Source organism: Perissodus microlepis, chromosome 8 (genome assembly GCF_051167445.1).
Source record: "Perissodus microlepis isolate ML-2025 ecotype Zambia chromosome 8, ASM5116744v1, whole genome shotgun sequence".
Taxonomy (NCBI): Eukaryota; Metazoa; Chordata; class Actinopteri; order Cichliformes; family Cichlidae; genus Perissodus; species Perissodus microlepis.
This window is the reverse complement of record NC_140468.1, coordinates 14541759-14561912: the sequence shown is the minus strand read 5'-3', so window position 1 is coordinate 14561912 and position 20154 is coordinate 14541759. Positions and strand designations below refer to the sequence as shown.

General features: G+C 39.7%; 1 protein-coding gene across 4 annotated transcripts in view; it reads right to left on the bottom strand.

Moving 5' to 3' along the window:
• The window catches only part of plce1 (phospholipase C, epsilon 1), a 79830-nt gene that overhangs the window by 38811 nt on the left and 20865 nt on the right, over positions 1-20154 (bottom strand). For all 4 annotated transcript variants that reach the window (XM_084937705.1, XM_084937703.1, XM_084937704.1 and 1 more), the window contains 2 exons: positions 3175-3368; positions 2633-2775 (listed from right to left, as the gene is read on the bottom strand). In XM_084937705.1, coding sequence (XP_084793831.1) covers positions 2633-2775; positions 3175-3368 — 337 coding nt within the window. The remainder of the gene's footprint in view (positions 1-2632; positions 2776-3174; positions 3369-20154) is intronic.

The following is a 20154-nucleotide window of genomic DNA, read 5'->3' as shown; positions in this document are numbered from 1 at the left end:
CCCACTCTGCCTCTAGAACCAAATGTTGATGCAACAGAAAAACATAACGCATTTATACAAACATATGTATGAGGAACGAGCAAAACCCTTTCATTTCTTTAGAGCGACAGGGCAGTAAAGAAGCCTTCCACAAACACACCACCTTTCAGAACTCATAGGAAAACTAAGAATAGACCAAGGCTAGTCCAGCAATAATCTTTGCAGTCATTTAGAGCGTTTGTAGCAGAGACGCAGAACACGTTTCAAAATAAATAATCTTTATCGAAAATCCCAAAATTGCAATGTGCATATAGTCTGAATACACTAGGACCAGTAAACTTCTCTGTCTTTATATCATCAGGTATGAGATCCATACTCTAAATATAAACATACAGTGGACACACAATGTGCACAAGAAATGAATTAAGGAAATAATCTGGTAATAAATCTATAAATATGTCTGCATACGTACTATTTACTTTACTAGTTACTTTAACAGCTACATAACTTTGATTGTAAAAAAAAAAACAACATAAAGACCAGAATCAGGTTAGAGCACTGAAGAGAGGAACAATACCAAAAATGGTAAGAAAGCAATAACAACACCAACACTATCCAAGTTTGAAACTTAATGCAGAGCTTGCCCAAACTCGGGATAATAAAATGTCTTTTATGACATCAGATAATCACTTTAGCTTTCACGTCTTTAAACCTGTGCCCTGACAAAATGTCAGCTGGGGGAGTCAATGCCTTACCCAAGGCCAATTTTACAGTAATAAAGACCACTTCTGACTTTTCGATTCAGCACTCCTTACTTCTAGGCTCGTAAGTGCTTCAGAGCTTTTAAAACAGGAAAACGACAGCATGTGTTTGTTACAGGGATATCATAGTCTGAACTAAAAATAAACTAAATATAAAATCATTCAAATTAGATTCAATAAATATATTACATCACAATAGCAACACATGCCTATTTAAAAGCATAATAACATGGCTATGGGTAACTAACTTTGTTGCTTGATTACAAATTCTACAAGTTTTGACGGGCGGAGGTTCATGCTATGCATGAGCAAGACTTCTAAGCTGCTATGTGTGCGCGTGTCTGGCTCAATTCTGTTTCCTGTAACACCCATTAGAACAGAACAGTGTGTCACGTTAAAGATATGCACAGTGTAAGCGTGCGTCTGTGTGCGATTGTGTGTTGCCTCAAAAAAGCTGGCCCGACAAAAACAAATGCTTTATAATTATTAACACGACCGAGAGCAAATCAAAAAGAAAGAAACAGAAAAATGTGCTTGCATACTTGTGTGTGCATCTGAGTGTGTGTGTCTCCTTGATCCTGTCAGAGACAGCCTGTCCGCTGTCTCACTGCCAGTGGAAATTAATGACAGTATTGGCTTACATTTAAGTCATACGTAACATCTCTGCAGAGAAGGTAGACAGACAGCTGAACAACGGACCGACAACCTGACTGGTTGGACAATGAAGTCATGTGGAGACTGAGGAAAAAGGGCAGTGAGAGTGAGAAAAAGAGGTGAAACGCTATATGCATGATAGAATTTAGCTTATTGTCTTATCTTCTCACAACTGACATTTTAATTTACTCCTCAAAGCATTTAAGGGGCAGAGCTTGATGATCCTCTGCTGCATAAAAAGCTGGAATGTAAGTCTATCGTGCTGTGATTCCGAAGCTTTTCTGGGGAGCGGCGCAAGCATGTTTGAAGTGCATATCGCCTCTTTTCAGATAACCTGATGTGTGTGTAATGAGTGTTGTGTAGACTCTATGATGTCTGGAAGTTTTTCCTTCTTTCTTAAACCACTTGAGCGCGAGTGTGTCTAAATTAGAGAATAGAAGGGAAAGGGGGAGACGGTGAGGGCTATGTGAAGGGAGAGAACACAGCAAGGCAAATAAAAGAGAATGGAAAGAGGGAAAGGCCAACCACTGGGATCAACTACAGACCCCAACATACCCAGATCACGCTGTGGATAAGGAATCATGTGGGAAAAGTGCAGCAAGGAGGAAAACGAGGGGAGCAATAGACCGCAGGGGAATAATGAGAATCCCAGAAGTTCCCGCTTCACTTGGGATCCAATTTGTGCACCTCTGTTTATTATCTTATGAGCAGAAATAAGAGCCAATTATCCTATAATGTTGAGACAGGTGTCAAATTAATGGAAATCTTAACAGAAAGTGTCTTAGTAAGGTGTTAGACCACCACATGCTGCCAGAACAGCTTCAGTGTGCACTGGAATAGATCCTCCAAGTCTCAGGAGTCTCTTCCAAAGGATGCTGCCTCATTCTGTGTTTTGATGATGGTGGACAGCGCTGTCAGTCCAAAATATTCCACAGTTCTTTGTTCGCATCGAGATGATGATTGCAAATAGGATAGCATTTAGGTCACTTCATACTTCTCAAACCTTTCTATGGCGTCTCATGCCCTGTGGATGCGGGCATTATAGCAGAGAGCATGTTTCACTCAGAACAAGTACAATAAGTGGGATCAAACCATGCCAGCAAAAATCCACAGCATAATTTATTTATTTTTTCCTTATAATGTGTCATCTGTCTGTGTATTTAAGATACACATACTCTATATCACATTAAGTTATTTTCCCAAGATTACGTGCATGCAAACAACAACATGAAGCCTACCTTTCAAGACAGCGTGGCTGTTGGGGCACTGGGGCAACGGGTAAAGGAGTGCCGTGCGAGCACCAAGCACGAGTGTGGCCTCTAGCAGTGCTCCAGTTAGCAGGGAACCCAACTTCGTCTTCTGGCTACAAGACCGATAAAACCTAGAAATAAAGTTTGTTTGCAATTTTAATCTAAATATCTCATGTTATATCCAGTCTGTAATTTCCAGAGCATTCAGATTACATAACTGAAGGTAAAATATGTAGCATTTTGGTGATGCATGCAGCTAACAAGCAGCACCACTGTCAGTTAATCTGTTAGCAAAACTCTTACTAGTTAATGGTTTGACCAATTAAGAACTGGAAAGTAATGGAATATTCTCTACAGCACAAGATTTTGCCCCCAATTATGTTCATACGTCTCACATGCAGTATAATTTCACACCTAAATTCTCTTCATTTTGTAAATTGTATCATTTTGTGGACTCAGTCATTTCCCTTAGGACAAATTTTGTTTTTAAACAGGACATTTCAGACAAAAGAAAACATGAATATCCAAACCTGGAGGTGTAAGATGAATGACAGTGCTGAGTATTAATGTAGGGCTTCAGATCAAGGCTGGCTGGGCTGCTGCTGACCAAGTCCACTGGCCAGAGAGACTCCCTGAGACAGACACATCCAGGGCACAACAACAGGAGCTTTTTGGCAGGATGAATCAGGTTGATCTCCTCTCTTTCCTCCACATAGTTGTTAACCTGTAAAGGAAGCCATTACCAAGATGGTTATTTGCAAAGAACTAAAACTGGAAACACCTATTTGTAGGAAAGAGACCTTATACATGTCCATATAATCAATATACACAAGCAATTCTAAACAGGCTTGGCTTTTTCACATACAGTGCTTACCAAATTTATTAGACCAACTGTCATTGACAACAAAAAAAAAAAAAAAAAAAAAAAAAAAAAAAAAAAAAAACACAAACATTTTAGAAATCTGGCAAAAATTGTTGAAATCTAAAAATTTAAATATTATTTATTTGGCAAAAAAAAAATACATTTTATACCCAAATCATAACATTCAACCACTAAAACCAATTTTTATGTTCAGGGATCTGAGTAAATAACTATAATTTTAATCAACTATAATCAAACTCAAAAAATAATAATGTGCTTTAGGATATTTTTTCAGCTTTTTGTTAAACACTACATTTGAAAATGCATATGTAACAACATGAATTATAAGATGTACCAGCACTGGTAATTAAGGGCAACAGTGGCATTAAACTTACATTTTTTAAGCACTATACATACATTACGTTGGCTTTTATTTATATAAAAGTAACTTCTGTTTAAAGGTTTCGTTTTCAGGAAGTTGAACATACATAATGAGTACTATATGATCATCTTTAACAACCTTGAATACCCTTGTACGCGCTAATAGAATACGCAAGATGAAACAAAAATGTACTTAATCCGGTGTCGTTGCAGTATATTGTGTATCATTTGAATTAGAGGTCACTATCATGAGCTTCTTCGCCATAGTCATTCTTAGAAGCAATTTCTCTTCAATGACAAGAAAAAAATCAAATCTTCAAAAGAAATAATTAACTGAGAGAACTGCGATTGAGGCACAAAACAGATAGGAAGAAAGGGAGGAAAAAGACCTTGACAGAGTGAGACAGACAGATATGTGGTACATAGAAAAAGGCGAATAACAAGGAAGATGGAGAGGAGAAGGCTGGAGGCAGCTGTCAAGCTTTACTGGGTGAACATTTTGACCTTTATTTCATGCTCTTCTCAGAAAAAAAATCCATCTGACTTAAAGGAAACAATTATGAAAAAATATCGCTTGTTCCTTGTCCTTGTTTGAACCTGCACAGGGGCTCTGCTGGCACAGATTTCAGAGAAACGCTATTAAGAAAAAGATTTTGTGGCACTGTAAGCGGGTGCTCATGCTGAGGATGGATATCACAATGGGGCAAAAAAATCAATACTGGTTTTAGAGTGGGGAATGAACACAATACAAGTTTAATGAGGACATATTCCTCGAGTGTATGATCATCAACTGCTTGATAAAAAAAGCAAAAGGAGCAAGATTGCAGAAAAGCTAACGTCTATACAAATACTAGACATTAACTGGCACTGGTTTGGCATAATATCCACATGCACAACCGTGCATATTATATCTCAGTGGGATGGGTTTCCTGCATGGGGTGTAGGCCTAGCTGTTGTCAGATCTGGACCATCCCCAGGGAAAGGAGACATATCAGCCTGCACGTTTAGAGAGTCAGAGTCAAGAGTGAGAAACACAAAGAAGAAGGGTTACACACAAACGTGCACACGCACGCGAGTGAGCATAATTACCAAAAACCTAAACTTTAAACAACATGTTGGAAGGAAAAAATATAAAACTGACATTAAGCATATTTGGGCTAATCGCCTCTCCCATTTTTTCCCCTCTTCTTATCTAACATTTCTCATAAAAGACCTTCCTTTACTGGCATCTAGAGACTGTGCATGTCCACCGAACAGACATTAAGTCTACTACTTTAAAAGGGTAGTTTTTCCACAATGAACGCCATGTTTGACCCAGGTCAAGCATAGCACTCGTGCCTTTTAATATTTATTCTGCATTTTAAAAGGGGTTGAATTTGAGTTAATTAGAGCTTGATTTTTTTTCTGTTTCCCATTAGTAATAAACATTCATGGGCAGAGAAGTTTCGCTGCTAGTAAACACTGCATGAATGCTCCAATACTGAGTATCAAAGCAACAGAAATGCCAGTGGGCCAAGCAGCTGCAAATAACCCCAAAACAGAAGAAACGGAGACTACAGAATTACATCTATAAACTGTTTAGAGGTGCAACTGATTCAAAGAGTCAAAAAGAAAGTACATTATTTTGATAAGCAATTATCAAAGTGTTTTGTTTTGTTTTTCCTCCAATATGAGTATTTGATCTTTTTATTAGTCATAAAAAGCCTTAAATATGTTGTGGTTTTGAACGTTTCGTAAGCCATAACAAGACATTCGATTAAATCACCAAAGATGTGGCCTCATTTTCATGGATGGATTCAAGGATTTCCTTTTATTTTGTTGGATACTTTTTTCCTGGTATTCTCCTCTCCTGTAAAATATCTGGCAGTCCAAGACACTTTTGTAAAGCGACCAACTGTTTTAAGACTTTTAAATATAAGTCGCTGTAATAATGAATAACCCCCGTCTATAACAGCTTTTGAGAAAGACCAAAACAATGAATCCCAGACTAAACAATGGTCCATAAGTCTAGCAGCTCTTTTAGACACAAGAAAAAAGTCAAGGTAATCCATTATGTGGCGATCACATGGGGCTACATCAAGTCTGTTGTTCTCCTGTAACACTTACTCTTTCTTATAGGTAACAAATGTTTTAGTAGCACAACAGACCTGAAAATTGGGAACTAACAAAGTAAGAAAAAGAGTGCGTACAAGCATGTACGTGTGCTAAAGTGAGCTCAACTCCAGAGGACACTGCAGGGAATCTGCTGCTGCTGCTTTTGATCGACACAAAGCAGCTGTCCTCACACACGCACCACACACACACACACACACACACACACACACACACACACACACACACACACACACACACACACAAATAAACAAAGTCATTATCAAACTTCAGGCAAACACATGGGGAAAGAGGCTGAATTTCCAGTTAAAAGGAAACCCACCTCCTCCTTTTTTTTTTAGGCTAAACTCCAAAACTACAGGTCACCATATATTCAACATACACAGGCACATTTTTCTTCATATTATAGAACACTGCTGAGTTTGTCATTCAGCCAGTTAGTTGCTACTAATATAGCATTGTATCTCATGTTACACTGTGCATGTGCAAGAAATGCTAATGACTTAAGCTCAGTTTAGGGGAATTGTGAATGCCAGAAGTGGCTGCACCCACTCAGCTCCCATGGACGTAACATATTATCAGTTTGGCTGATTGTCTTTAAAGTAACTGCCTACAGTTTGGTATATGATCTGTATTTTGGACCATTCTGGACAAATCTATAGTGCTTTAAGTGCTCAGCTAGAGTAAAACTGTGCTGCATAGGAATTATATACTGGATTTATGCTGTATCCTTTAAGCTATACAATTTAAGTTGAGTTGTAAAATCTTACATGATGTTGTTTCTCCATTCCTGGACATTTGGAAAGCATGGACTCAAAGTCATTTGTTGCTGCCACTTACTGTATGGTGTCAACCTACCTTCTAGCAGTACTGCGACCAAGGTTAGCTCCTGACAGCTGACATTTCCTTCATACCTTTCTCTTAGATAGATGGTTTCCTTTTCACCTTTGAGTTCAACTGCTGCAAAATGGCATCACCGATGTGACGGTGCAGTTGTTCTATGTTCCTATGAGCATGTTTGTTTGAGCCTTGCTGACATCCATACACCTTAAACCGAGGACAGGAATCAACTGTGTGGTGCTTATAATGGTTTCAACAGCTAATTGGGCATATTAAGAAAATAAAATTACACCTGACATATAAGCTATGAGTTCAATAAAACCTACAGAGCTGAGTTTCCTATTTAGTCCCATTAGCACCCTGCTGGGTAATTTCTCTGCCTGGCAACAGCCATTTTGGGAATGGATTAGCAAGAGGCACTGCAGGGCACCACACAGACTACTGAACTTCGAGCTGGAATGCACACAGTCAAAGACACACGTATGCAAACACATGCTAAAATGCAGACACGCAAACCCATTGTGACTCATGCCCGTGCCGTAATGTATATCATGCCAGAGGCATAAAGTCATGTATGAGCATGCTGGACACTGAAGACGCTCATGCAATCCCTTTGAAATCCAAACGATCCACATCTTGAACTCTTTACTTTGATCTCTCCGACCAATCTCACATGCACACTGACCCCCATCAACAGTGTCTTTCTAGCAGTGACACCAACGTGTGCGTACACACTCCTCCGCAAATACTTCTGTTTATATATTATTCAAAGTTTAAGTACCGAGGCGCAACACTGCTCAGCTGCCAAATGCAAAATGCCACAGAAAAGATGGTGCGACTGTATATTCCACTTGCCTTTCCACCATTTCCATATATGCACACGCAAACACACTTGAATCTGGTAATGATATCATGCAATTAAACACAAGTGTACACATGGGATTAGACAAACCACTGTAATAGTACCATGCCCCCCCCTCCCTCCCTCCCCCCTAGATGCACTCTCCCACGAAGCTGACATTCAAGGAACAGAAATGCATCATTCTGTCTTAAATCTACTTTTAGAAGCATCCTGGAGGGTCTAGGTTACTTGAGGTTAGTGGTTGTATTTTCTAATACAATTAATGCTTTGCAGGAAGGAAGAAAAATGTAGGTGTGTGTTTACAATGACAGTTTCTTGCAAACACGACAGATTTCATGACTGATAGATGCATAAAAACAAGCTAATTAGTCCATTCAAAGTATTCAACCTGAAACCGGAATTTTCAGTTCATTCTATTATCTTATGTGGATTATATTTGCTTGATTAACAAATAATATCAAAATTAGAACCTACCCTTTTCTACATTAAAGATTAGCATGAATACATTGTATTTCTTCGCCTTCAAGAACACCCTAACATATTTAAGGCTTCTCTTTCATTTCATATTAAAGCAACCCTGAGTTCTTAAACTGCTTAACAAAAAGTTCCCAAAGCAAAACTAAGTGAAATAAATTAGAAGCCATTTATTCTTTTCATCCAAGTGAAACTTTACTCAGAGTTTGTGCCTTGAAACACAAGGACCAAAGGCACAACATACAAATAAATTATATAGCTGAGTATGAAGAAAAAGCACTGTAGCTAAAAACTTTTTTTTTTTCAAACTGCCAAAAACTGACTTCTCCAAGCATAGAAATGAACTCCATATCCACAACATCATTCTTGAAATACTACAAATTACTAGAAGTTTTACATGCAGCACAGCCTAATCTTTCAAAACTCAATCACATGATTTTGGACTGTGTGTTTGCTTTAATGCGGCGAAAGCGAAGCCGACGAAGCTGGAACACGAGAAAACCTGCCCACCCAACACGACGAGAACATTTAAATCAACTGGGCCTCGTCTATTTGAAAGCAAGGTGAGGGGCGAGTTATGGACAGCAGCTCTTCTATCTCAGCACAGGGACACTCTAACCCCACCCTCCCCAGGAAAAGTATAAACCAAATCAAAGGACATAAACCAAGCAAACCCAAACATGCCAAGATGTCCCGCCACTCGGGCTGAACATGTGATAAGGTGCAAACGTGTTTCTTACTCTCCAATCACCGGTGGAGATTTATATGTATGCACATATCATGCCATCCTCTTTATCCCGGCAACCTCTAATCCTGGTTTGTATCACTAAGAAACTCTCCGAACTGTCCTGCTCTGTTCTAACCTTTCCTGCCATTACTGTCTCCAGAAGGTAATGTTTGCTTTCCTGCACCCTGAGCCTGGACAGTCTCACTACTGACTGAGTGCCGTGCTCATTTGTGTCTACGTTTATGTCTCATTTTTGTGTACAAGCTCTTTTTTAATGTATTTATAGTTACACTGCTATGCATTAAATGAAAAATGCAGGCTCTATAAAATGTTAATGTTCATTTGCGAAAATAACCAAACATTCAAGTGTGAATGACACACCTCTCTTGCAAATTGAAGTAACTGATTTTCAGCAGGTCTTCCTTCCTCAACACTTCAAGCCCTGGTATACTTTCAAGCACTCTTACACATAAAGTGTGTTTATTTCAGTGACGTTCAAGGACACTGGGGATCATGCCCAACACCGTCGGATTTCCTGAAGAGGCATCTGTTTCTCAGTCTCGTCTTTTTTTCTTGCTCACGCTCCAGAGCCTCCCACTTCTTTCTTTTAAAGTTGAAGCCAGTTTTCAGCTTTAAACCAGGACATCATGCTACCAGAATCTTTATTTTGTCAACAGCATAATGCTGCAACAACTGAAAATGGGCCTCTATAGACATGCAATTAAAAATCATTAATAATTCTGTTAACCATAAACATCCATTTGCAACATTTCTAAACAATTAAATGTGATTTTGTCTTTCAAAAACAATGCATCTAAGAGGGCCGCGGACTGTTCATGTTTGTTTTATAAGTGTGCGCTCAGTTCGTAGTGGCTGAGTATACATGTAACACTGTATTTACTCTATGATCTGTGTATTTATACTTCTGAACAAACACACGTCCAGCCTTCAAGCTCATCTTTTGAAGAATAAGTGTTTAGACTGCGGAAGCCTGATTGTCTGAGTCCGAGTATCTGCTTTGAATAAGACAGTAGACTCCATACTTTGGTCTACATAAACACAGAATCTCTTGAGAAAGTCTCACTTATCAAAACATGTGAAGAAGAAATTAGAAATCAAGAGCAAGCGGACTGGTGCTAGGAATGCATTCACATAGTCAAGCACCTGCAACGCATTAGAGACGAACTCCGGATAAAAAAAAAAAAAATGCCTACAACTTGCTGCACAGAATCAGAACTGAATATTCATGAACACAAAGCTTGCACTTGTTTTTTCATGCACTGTCTTGGCTTCTTGATTACGAAACGTCATCTCAGCGAGCGCTTCGGCCTTGTCAACCACATTAAAAAAGATGAAACTGGAGACAAGGGGAGTGTGCGGTACATCAGAAGCACATTGAGTGCCAGACTGGCAGCAGCATATGCTCAGTTGACACATAAGATATAACTATAGGTCAGATGTTCAGTGGGAGGGTCATCGTGGGTTAGATTCATGCAATACTGTTCTGTCATTGTAATGTGGGTGTTGTAAGCATGTGGGTATTTGGGATCCCACAAAAAGGAAAATGATTTCAAGGGATTCCCAACTCCCACTGACATTCCCTTTGATTGTTACAGGGAAAACGCAACTGTGATAACAACAAAAATAAATATATAGTCGCAAGAGGTATATATTAGAACTCCAAATACATTTAAATCTGTTTCATAACAGCCCATTATTCATGAAATACCACTAGTAATGCCACTTGCTGCTACTAGATCCCTTGTTGTGTAATCAGGTTTCAGCGTCCCATACAGCGCCCGAAAGCCTGGTTGTACAAGGCAGAAGCATAAAAAGGTCAAAATAATAGGAAGCAAACAATTAGAAACGTCTCAGGGAGGTTTGTCAAAACAGGAAGCGAGGCTCGACAAAAAGCAGGAGAGGAATTAAGAAAACGACCAGGACAAGATTAAGTGGAAGAGGAGGTGAAAATGAAGGGGGCAAAAGAAATGAGGGGAAAGGATACAAAAAAAATAAGACAGTGGTGCAGGAAATACAAAAAGGGAGGTGAAAAAGAGAAAAACACAGGTTAGCACAACACAGGAAATGGAGAAGCACGGCCAACGGTGACTTGAATCATAATCCCCCCGTTGAATTTCACAAGGAGCAGTTTTACCAGAGATCCAAGAGTTGTGCCCACCTCCCAAGCACTGCCTCACACCTCTAACAAGCTTAGGGTATTATTGTGTGTACGTCATGTTCAGAGTTGAGAGTACTGGAAAACGCAGAGTGATGGGCAAAAACAAAAAAAACAAAAACTATGGGCAAAGTACTTTAGTAGAAACTAAAACAGAATGAACTGAAATGCAGCAACTACAATAACATGCTGCACAGATTCTAAGTTTGTGCTTGCACTTGCTGGGCATCCTTTAAGGTCATGCAAAAACAAAAGAAGAAAAAGCAAAGGAAACGAGAGCCAAGAGAAATTGCAACATATAAATGTATGCACAGGAAAGGACTAAATAATCTAATTTTCAAAGAGTAATTGGTGAGTAGACAGGAAATAAAGTCCAACTGTCATACTTGCAAGCTTGCATCAACCCCAACCAGTCAGGGAGATGGCTGCCCCTCCCTGAGCCTGGTTCTGCTTAGGGGTGGGGGAAAAAATCGATACTGTGTAGTATCGTGATATTTTGTTTGCTAATAATGTATCGATACAGGGACAGCAGAAATCGATATTTTGTTACAAAAAAAGTTTTTGTGGACTGGAACTGACTTCAGAGCATGTTGATCAGCTCCTTTTTATGAGCAAGAATCCTGACATTCCTTCACTGTCCAAATGTGTTTAACTTGTTTTTTGGCAGCAATAAACATGACAGTTTACTTATTTTAATTTAAGACATGTTTTATTTTAATTAAGTATAAAACTTTTTTATTTAATGTAAAATTATATTTTGTTTTAATTTACTTTCAAGTTCTTCAGTTGCTGAATGGGCTGCATAGTTTTCATAAATTGCATAGTTCAGAATAGCTATAATTGTACCAGATGGTTGCATTCAGTTAAGTTGGACTAGACTGTAATACAAACCGTTCAAGTTTGTCAACAATAAAACTGACTGAAATGAGAGAAAGACTGAGAGTGAGACTTTGATATTAGATAAAATGAATATTGATAAAGTTTACCTTTATGTACAGAATCTGAATATCGCAAAATATTTTAAAAAATTGCAATAATATCGTATCGTGCGTTAAGTATTGTGATAATATCGTATCGTGGGATGTATGGTGATTCCCACCTCTAGTTCTGCTAGAGGTCTCTCCTTTTAAAACTGAGGGTTTTTTTCCCCACTGTTGCCAAGGGCTTGTTCAGGTGAAGAATATTTTTTCATGTTAAATATAAGTTCACTGTTTTTACTTACAGTGTTGTGCACACAAATCAATATATGCAAGAGCAGAAAGACAGGACACAAAGTGTGCCACTAAGCAGCTGATAAGAGGGCCGATGGGTGCTCTTGCAACGATTAGCACTACAGCTAAAGATCCAGCCCACAACCAAAACACTAAATCAATGAAGCAAATATGTGGTCATGTAAGCAATCTCTTTATGGTTAAAAAGTACAAAGTAAAGGTGTGAATCCTTGCTGATGAGGATGTTCCCGTTGCCATCCTCACATGAAGGAGGTAGGACTTAAATTAGTAGGGGGAAAAAAAGAACAGAAGTTTGAGGGCAAATGAGGAAGCATTATGGAAAACACAGAGGAGAGAGGAAGAGAGAGAGGAAAAAAAGTGGGGTCATCATGACGGCCAAAACAATCTGAAACCCATTACCCAGAGCACCCAGTGGGACCCCTCTACACCAACACCCTCCCCCACTTACAGTTCTCATGATGTCATACTACAGCGAGCCACCACACTCGCTTAAATAACAGCGCACAGCCTTGGTCAGACAGCCAGAGATAAGCGTGATGGATGTTTTTCACTTTTGAAAGTTTTAGGAATAAATAACTCCACCTACTACATGCAAAAGAGAGGTGTCTTTTTAGAGAGTTAGACGAAATACAATGGCTAAGTTATTACTCCTATATCACATTATTGTTAGGGTACACTGGATACCAATGTTGCTTTTCTTACCTTGACACTTTTAGCAAGCCATCAACTGACAGGTGAAATTAAAAAGCTCCTCCAAAGTTCGCTGCTTTCTTTTCTTCCACATTCAAGCGAACACAAACACAGCAGAGAAGTTCAAATGCATGTTGATAGCACCATGCCGAGACTCTCCCTGTGTTCAGTGTTGCATAAGACATACTACTTAATGAACTACACCAAAGCTGTTGTTGCTGTAACACTAATCAGACAGCAAGATCTGAGAGCAGTCCCCTACAGCCACAAGACAGAATGAAAAGATGCTTAAAGCTGAAAGGGAGTTTTCCCCCCTCTTTCTCTAAGTATGGCAAGAACTTGTAGTAAGCAGTTTACTTACTGTAGCACAGAATAAGCTGATCTATTGAAGAGAAAGGAAAAGCACAGAGCTCCAATCCCTCTTAGTGTGTGTGCACACTTACAGAAGTGAGAGAGGAGGGCTTGACCGGCAGAGAGCATGAGAGAAACGAAGGAAGAGAGGGAGTGTAAGAGATCTCTGAAAAACTAACAGAGAAGGGAAAGAAGGGCGCGAGAAAGAAAGTAGGGAAAGAAACGAGACGGCGACTCAGATCTCTCCCTAAACAGAAAGGGTACCCCCATATTAGGTTAAGAGGCAACAAGCCCATCACAACCCAGCAACAAGAGGGAAGATTTTATCAGGGAGCACACTATAAACACACAGAAACACAGGCAACGCTGGTATACAAGGTTTCAATCGATCCTTCTCTAGGAGCCTGTCCAATGTGTAAACAATGTCTGACCGAACTTAAACGGGGCCTCTGTGTTTTCATTCAAAACAATTACACAGAACCTGTAATTAATCACTGAAGCCCCTCTTTTCTCAAGAGACAAAAAAAGACCCCATCAGTCACTTAACTGGATTAAAAATGAGAAGAGATACCAAACCAAAGGTGCTTAGTTACGTATGGGAATACAAGAAGATAACGTGCAGTTCCTTTTTTTTTTTTTTTTTTTCTTCTGATGAGGAGTCACTCAGCAGCCGCGGAGCAGAAGCCGGGGGGGTTGCAGTGACGTGCCCGTGAGCTCCGCCGGCAGCCAGCTGTGCCAGAGTGACCGAGCCCCAGGCCGAGGGCACCCCACCCCCGAAGTGGCCTGAGCGAGCCCCAGGCTCCAGGCCCCGACAAGCAGCCACCAAGGAGTGAGCCGGTGTGTACCTGGACGCCCATCCCCGGACACAAAGAACCACCAACGCACCGATGTCTGAGGGCGTCTGCCACTGGTAGGGGAAGTGGTGGGGGAGATAGGCCTCCATACCTTGGAGGACCTGGGACGTGCGGTTCCTGAACAAGATCGGGAAATTGATCTGAGCCTATTGTGAACCTTAAAGGTATTATACTGTAAATAAACAGTCTTAAGAGTAAAACACAATCCAATTAAATACAGTCTTCTATTATTATTTTACTTTTAAACTAATTCATGGGAGGTGGTACACTGTGCAAAGCTACAACTGATTACTGTTTGACCGTCAGCCTAAGATGAAAAAAATATTGCGTTAACAAAGATAACACGCTAACAGAGGTTACACCGGATGTGTTGTTAATAAAGCCAACGGCAGTAAACCTGTTGTCACCTTTAGAGCTTTATAATGGCTAAACAATATTCATGTGCCATAGCTTGGCTATTCAGGTGATGCTATGGGACCAATGAACCAATAGAAGCTGAGGTACAGCCACTTGACGCTTGCTATTAGCCTTGCTCTGGCGAGTGTTTCTATGCCAACCTCTAATTAAGGGACCAGTATTACAGCTTTTCTATTGAAGCCAGCACACACGTGGTAGCCCACAGCTCTTGCAGTTTATTACAAACAAACTCTGTATCATTATTACGTGTGCAAACACAATCTCTGCTTACACGTCAGAGACGGTCAACAGATGAATAAATAAAAGAGGCGAGTTAATGGCAGCCAAGTTGAAAACATTAGCGGAAGAATTCTTTGATTATAGTTACGTGGATAAGCAAAGGCAAACAAAATGTGCGATGTGGGGATGATCGATTCATTAAACACACGGCGACCGAGTAGCTTGTGTTTTGGAGAAACACAAGTGGCTTTTGTGAGAGAAAATATCTGTTATGCTGAAGTGTTATCATAACCAGTAATAACAACTTACAACAGAGAAGAGGGGGAAGAAAGAAAAAAAACACGTTACCACACGTTAAGGTGTTTGAATTTGCTTAAAAACTACAGCCTGGGCTCTTTTGTGCCATAATCGAGGGAATCGGAGCGTACCCTCCGGTGTGGACACACATAATCGGAACAGTCACAAGTCTAACAGAATACAGTGTGTCCTATTGCGTGCACCTAATCAAGTGGAAAAATGAATCTGCTTCATGCGCAGCTGACATCAAAGTGGTCTTCAGAACAAAGCAAACAGCTGGCCTGCCCTCGGTCTTTGCTTTGATCAATACGCAGTTAATGAGTCTAGTCTCCTAAGCCAGTAATGAGGGGTCAGATTCATGTATCATACAACATCTACTGCGTTAATTGCCTTTAGAAGACATGTTATTGGATCAATATTAATTAAGGCGATGATATACTGCAGTCTGTCATTGACAGACTGCAAATTTTTCAGCCACTGAGCAGAGACGCCAGCCATCCCCACACTGGAGTCCTTATTACAAAATATAGATTATATTAACACGCAGTCTGAAAAGATAAATATTGAAAATGACAACGTACTGTTTATATAAAAAGCATGCTGCCATCTGGTGGATAAGCATGTAAACCATTACAAAAAACAACTGTCCAGAATAAAACAATCATTTATAACTTCCAGTATATGACTTCTAGTTGGGTACAATGAGTCTGTTGAACAGGTTATTCTGAGCTTTAAAGAATGTGACAAACATCATTCATTCTGACATTTTGAAGGCAAGGCAGTAATTGGTAATAATAGCCTATACATCTAGTAGCAAACATTTTATCAGCTTAATAATAGTTTCAATTCTTCTTCTATGGCAAGACTTTTGAAAAAGCAAAGAAAAAAAAGGCTATTGATATTTCCAAAACTGTGACATTGCAGACTTTTTTTTACTGACCAACAGCCTTCATCTCAAAGTAACTCTACTTAGAAAGGCACAGATTTAGTAAAATGTGCACATCCTTCTCTTACACGAGCACACTCGCAAACACACAGACCCACGCGCCAAACGGAGATCAAAGAGCATCAGTAAGTTGAGATTGTATGCCAGGAATTTCTGATTTCTCATGAAACATTAATCAAGACTCAAGGTTCAGCAGCCCTAGATGCTCACATACCAAAAATATTCAGCAATCCAAATTCACCTGCACAATAAAACATTTTATCCTCCACTAGGTGGCACCAGAGGCCGACTTATGCAGCTATGCTCAGTCCCAGTTCAACCAGCTCTCTCTCTCTTTATCACAGCAGTTGTCATCATATTTTTTATATTAAAAAAAAAGAGGGGAGGGCATATGAGCAAAGCACTTTTATGCAATGCTTTTTCAATCCAGATCAAGGCTTAAGGACTACATGGCTACTGCTCATTAACTCTTAAGTTGTCGTCTATATTTTAAGCAGCACTTGATGAACCTCATGCTGGCTGCCAGCTTTGATTGTGTTTGTGTATGGGGGCTCCCAAAACTACTCAGATATGCCTTATCAGTTTAGTCAATGGTGTTCAATTTGAAATTACACCAAAAGAAACTTTATTTTGTTAAATCTCACTGCCTTTGGTGATGCATTTAAGTGCTGCTATGCAAAAGCAAAAGATGCAATTAAAAGCATCACTCGACAGCATCCTGCGAAGCTTAAGGGTTTAATTTTAGCTAAATCCCCTCTGGTTGACCTGTTAAGTTATGAGCTAAAGCGTTAGGAAGGGGAGGTGGCTGGCTATTTTTTGCAGCAATTGTGTTATTCTTTGAGTTTCAACAATAACACAATAACAAAAGCACTACCCACAACTGCTTCAGGCTCTCACTTTATCTGTTTTTTGGAGAAATATTACTAGTTCATTTGCCTGCAAATGCCTTTCGAAAAAACTGCTAGAGGTTTGTGTGGCTTGTTTGGCCCAGTGATTATATCACTAGAGAAGTATGGAAATACTGTAACACATACAGAAACCGTGTTGTTAGAGGGTAATAAACTGGCCAAAATTCTAAGTATTTTTATTAGCTTCCACACTATATTGTGGTTTTCATCTAATGAGTGACACATATAGGCTTTGAGTTCATCTTGACTTTTATACAGTTGTTTTTGTGCGTTGTATCTTGCAACACAGTGAAAGTGTCCCTGCAGGAACGCTTTCCTAACTCTGAAGATGTGCAGTTTTTCCACATTTTCACAGAGGTGTGAAAGGCCTGAACTAACATCTAACAGACGCACGCATTCTTAACCAAGCAAAGTGAAAGCACACACACGCCATTTTGACATCCTTGTGTCACTCCAGAAGACCAGCAGGTAAAATTTGTTTCAACAAATACAATCAGAGCTCCCACATGTGCTCCAGTGCAACGGATTTAAGTATATGTAGAATTTTTTTTTTAAAAAAAAAGGAAAAATCTGAGAATGGAGTTTTAGCACGCGTTAACACCTGAGCAGCCACATTGTTTTGAGATGCTGTCACAAAACAGTACACCTTACAAAGGCATGCAAGACACCTACTGTCCTACCCCTTTTTGTCTGTTACCAGCACTTTGACTCACCAAGAGTGTCAACACACACACACACACACACACACACACTAATCTCTGGCTAAGCTACAACACCCAGCTGGGCCAGAAAGTGGTCTGCTACGCACATTCCTTTGTAGTGGCACAGCACACACAGAGAACACAAGAGGGATAGACACAAGGTTAAATGAGTGTGACATACATTGTGGGTAAGACAGTGTGTGTGTTCCTGTAGGGTTGGTATGTGATTTTTTTTTTAAATTCAAAATCAAGAATGAAAAGACTATTGTCTCAAAGCAATATTTTAGACAACACAAACACACTAGCCACCTCATTAGTAGTGGGTCGGAACTCCTTTTGCCTTCATTTCATATCCCAAAGGTGCTCTGTTGGATTGAGGTCTGGTGACTGTGGAGGCCACCTAAGGGCAGTGAACTCACTGTCATGTTAAAGAAACCAGTTTGAGATGATCTGAGTTTTGTGGTGCGTTATCCTTCTGGAAGCAGCCATCAGAAAATGGGTACACTTTGGTCCTAAAGGCATGAGCAGGGTCAGGTATGCTGTGGAATTTAAATGTTGCTTAATCGGTACTGAGGAGCTTCTCACGCTTTCATTTTGTTTACGCCACATTCTGATCCTACCATCCGAATGTTGGAGTTAAAGTCAAGTCTCTTTAGAGTCAAGCAAAGTTTTTGGTACTCGCTTCGGACTTCTGCTGCTGTAGCCCATCTGCTTCAACATTTGACAAGTTGTACATTCAGACATGCTCTTCTGCGTACCTAGGTTGTAACAAGTGGTTGTTTGTCTTGTTGCTGCCTTCCAATTAGCTCAAAGCAGTCTGACCTTTGACATCAACAAGGCGTTTTCGCCAAAAGAACTCCTACACACTCGATATTATCTCTTTTTCTGAATATTATTCCGAAGAGCCTCTTCTCTTTAAAAAGAACTTGGCAGGAAGACTCAACTTTCCAAATTTGCATCTGATGAGATTTCTGGATCAGTTTCTGCTGTACAGACAGGACCACAGATAGCGCAGTAGAGATATGTGGCCATAAAGTTTTTCAAAAACCAAACAAAGCACTGACACCATATACAAACTGTGAAACACAGTGATGGGGAAGGGTGATGAACTCCTCTGTGTACCAAAGTATGCAAGTATGTATGTATGTATCCATCCATTTCACTTATCCAGTTCAAGGTTGTGGATCGCTGGAGCCTATCTTAGCTGCCATAGTGTCTGTCTGACAGATAAAACTTGGCACAAATTGGGTCATGCAACAGGACAATGACCTCAAGCATATCAACAACACTACAACAGAATGGCTGAAAAAGAAAAGTATCAAGATGCTGCAACGGCCCAGTCAAAATCCAGACCTCAAACAGACTTAAACAATGTGGCAGGACCATAATGTGGTTACACAACTGTAAATAGGTGTCTGTGTGTGTGTGTGTGTGTGTGTGTGTGTGTGTGTGTGTGTGTGTGTGTGTGTGTGTGTGTGTGTGTGTGTGTGTGTGTGTGTGTGTGTGTGTATGAAATATATGTAACTAAATTCTACTCCTTGCTGATTAGGTGTACAAATAACAACAGCATGTTTCCTGCACTAAGCAGGCGAGATGCAATGTTTCATAACTGCTGTTTATCCTGTAAATATACATGCAGCATGCTCAGGCAAATTTTACAGCCTGGCATCATCTAGATATTTTATCTCTTTACTTTCATCATGGAAACATCTTTTTTCCAGCTGTTGATTAAATAAATAAATAAATGAATAAATATAAAGTGTGTGGGCTTAAAAAGATTAAACAAGGTATCCACGTGGAGTAGCTCCATCTGTGAATTTGACTGCAACTTCATTTACTTTAACCTTTTTATTAACCTTAACCTATTTAGATTAATAGATTACTATGTTTGTTCACAGGTATCACCATCTTGACATCCATTCAAAATGATCCTTGCAAAGTGAAGGAGTTTTTCACATATACAGCACTTTTTTTTTGTTTTTTTCTATTATAAATGTACCATTCTGTGCAAATATGCGTAGAATAAAAGAAAACAATGCCAGGTCTCTGACCCTAAGGATAAAATGAACCAGTCTATTTACAGAAACAATTATCGGAAAAAAAAAATTAATCAACGCAAGCTGAGCTTATGTCAACATCTGTCATTAAAAGAGAGGTCTAAAACCGGATATTTTCTGGACGTTTTAAGCGAGCACTAATTGGTAACCAAGATGTAGAGACATATGCAGAAGTAATTATCCGAGCTCTTACATAAGCCGTCTTTCACATGGATATTTAACTAGTAAAGGTTTAAAGGGAACACGGCATTCAACAGAGCAAACATGAAGAAGTTTAACAGGAGCTGCCATATGCCAAAGGCTGCACTCTTATTGCACGGGTCAGCGCAGTTATATTTGCACACCAGAAATAATCAGCTGTAATTTAGCACTGCAAGTCAGCCTGACATTAGCCACAGCCTTGA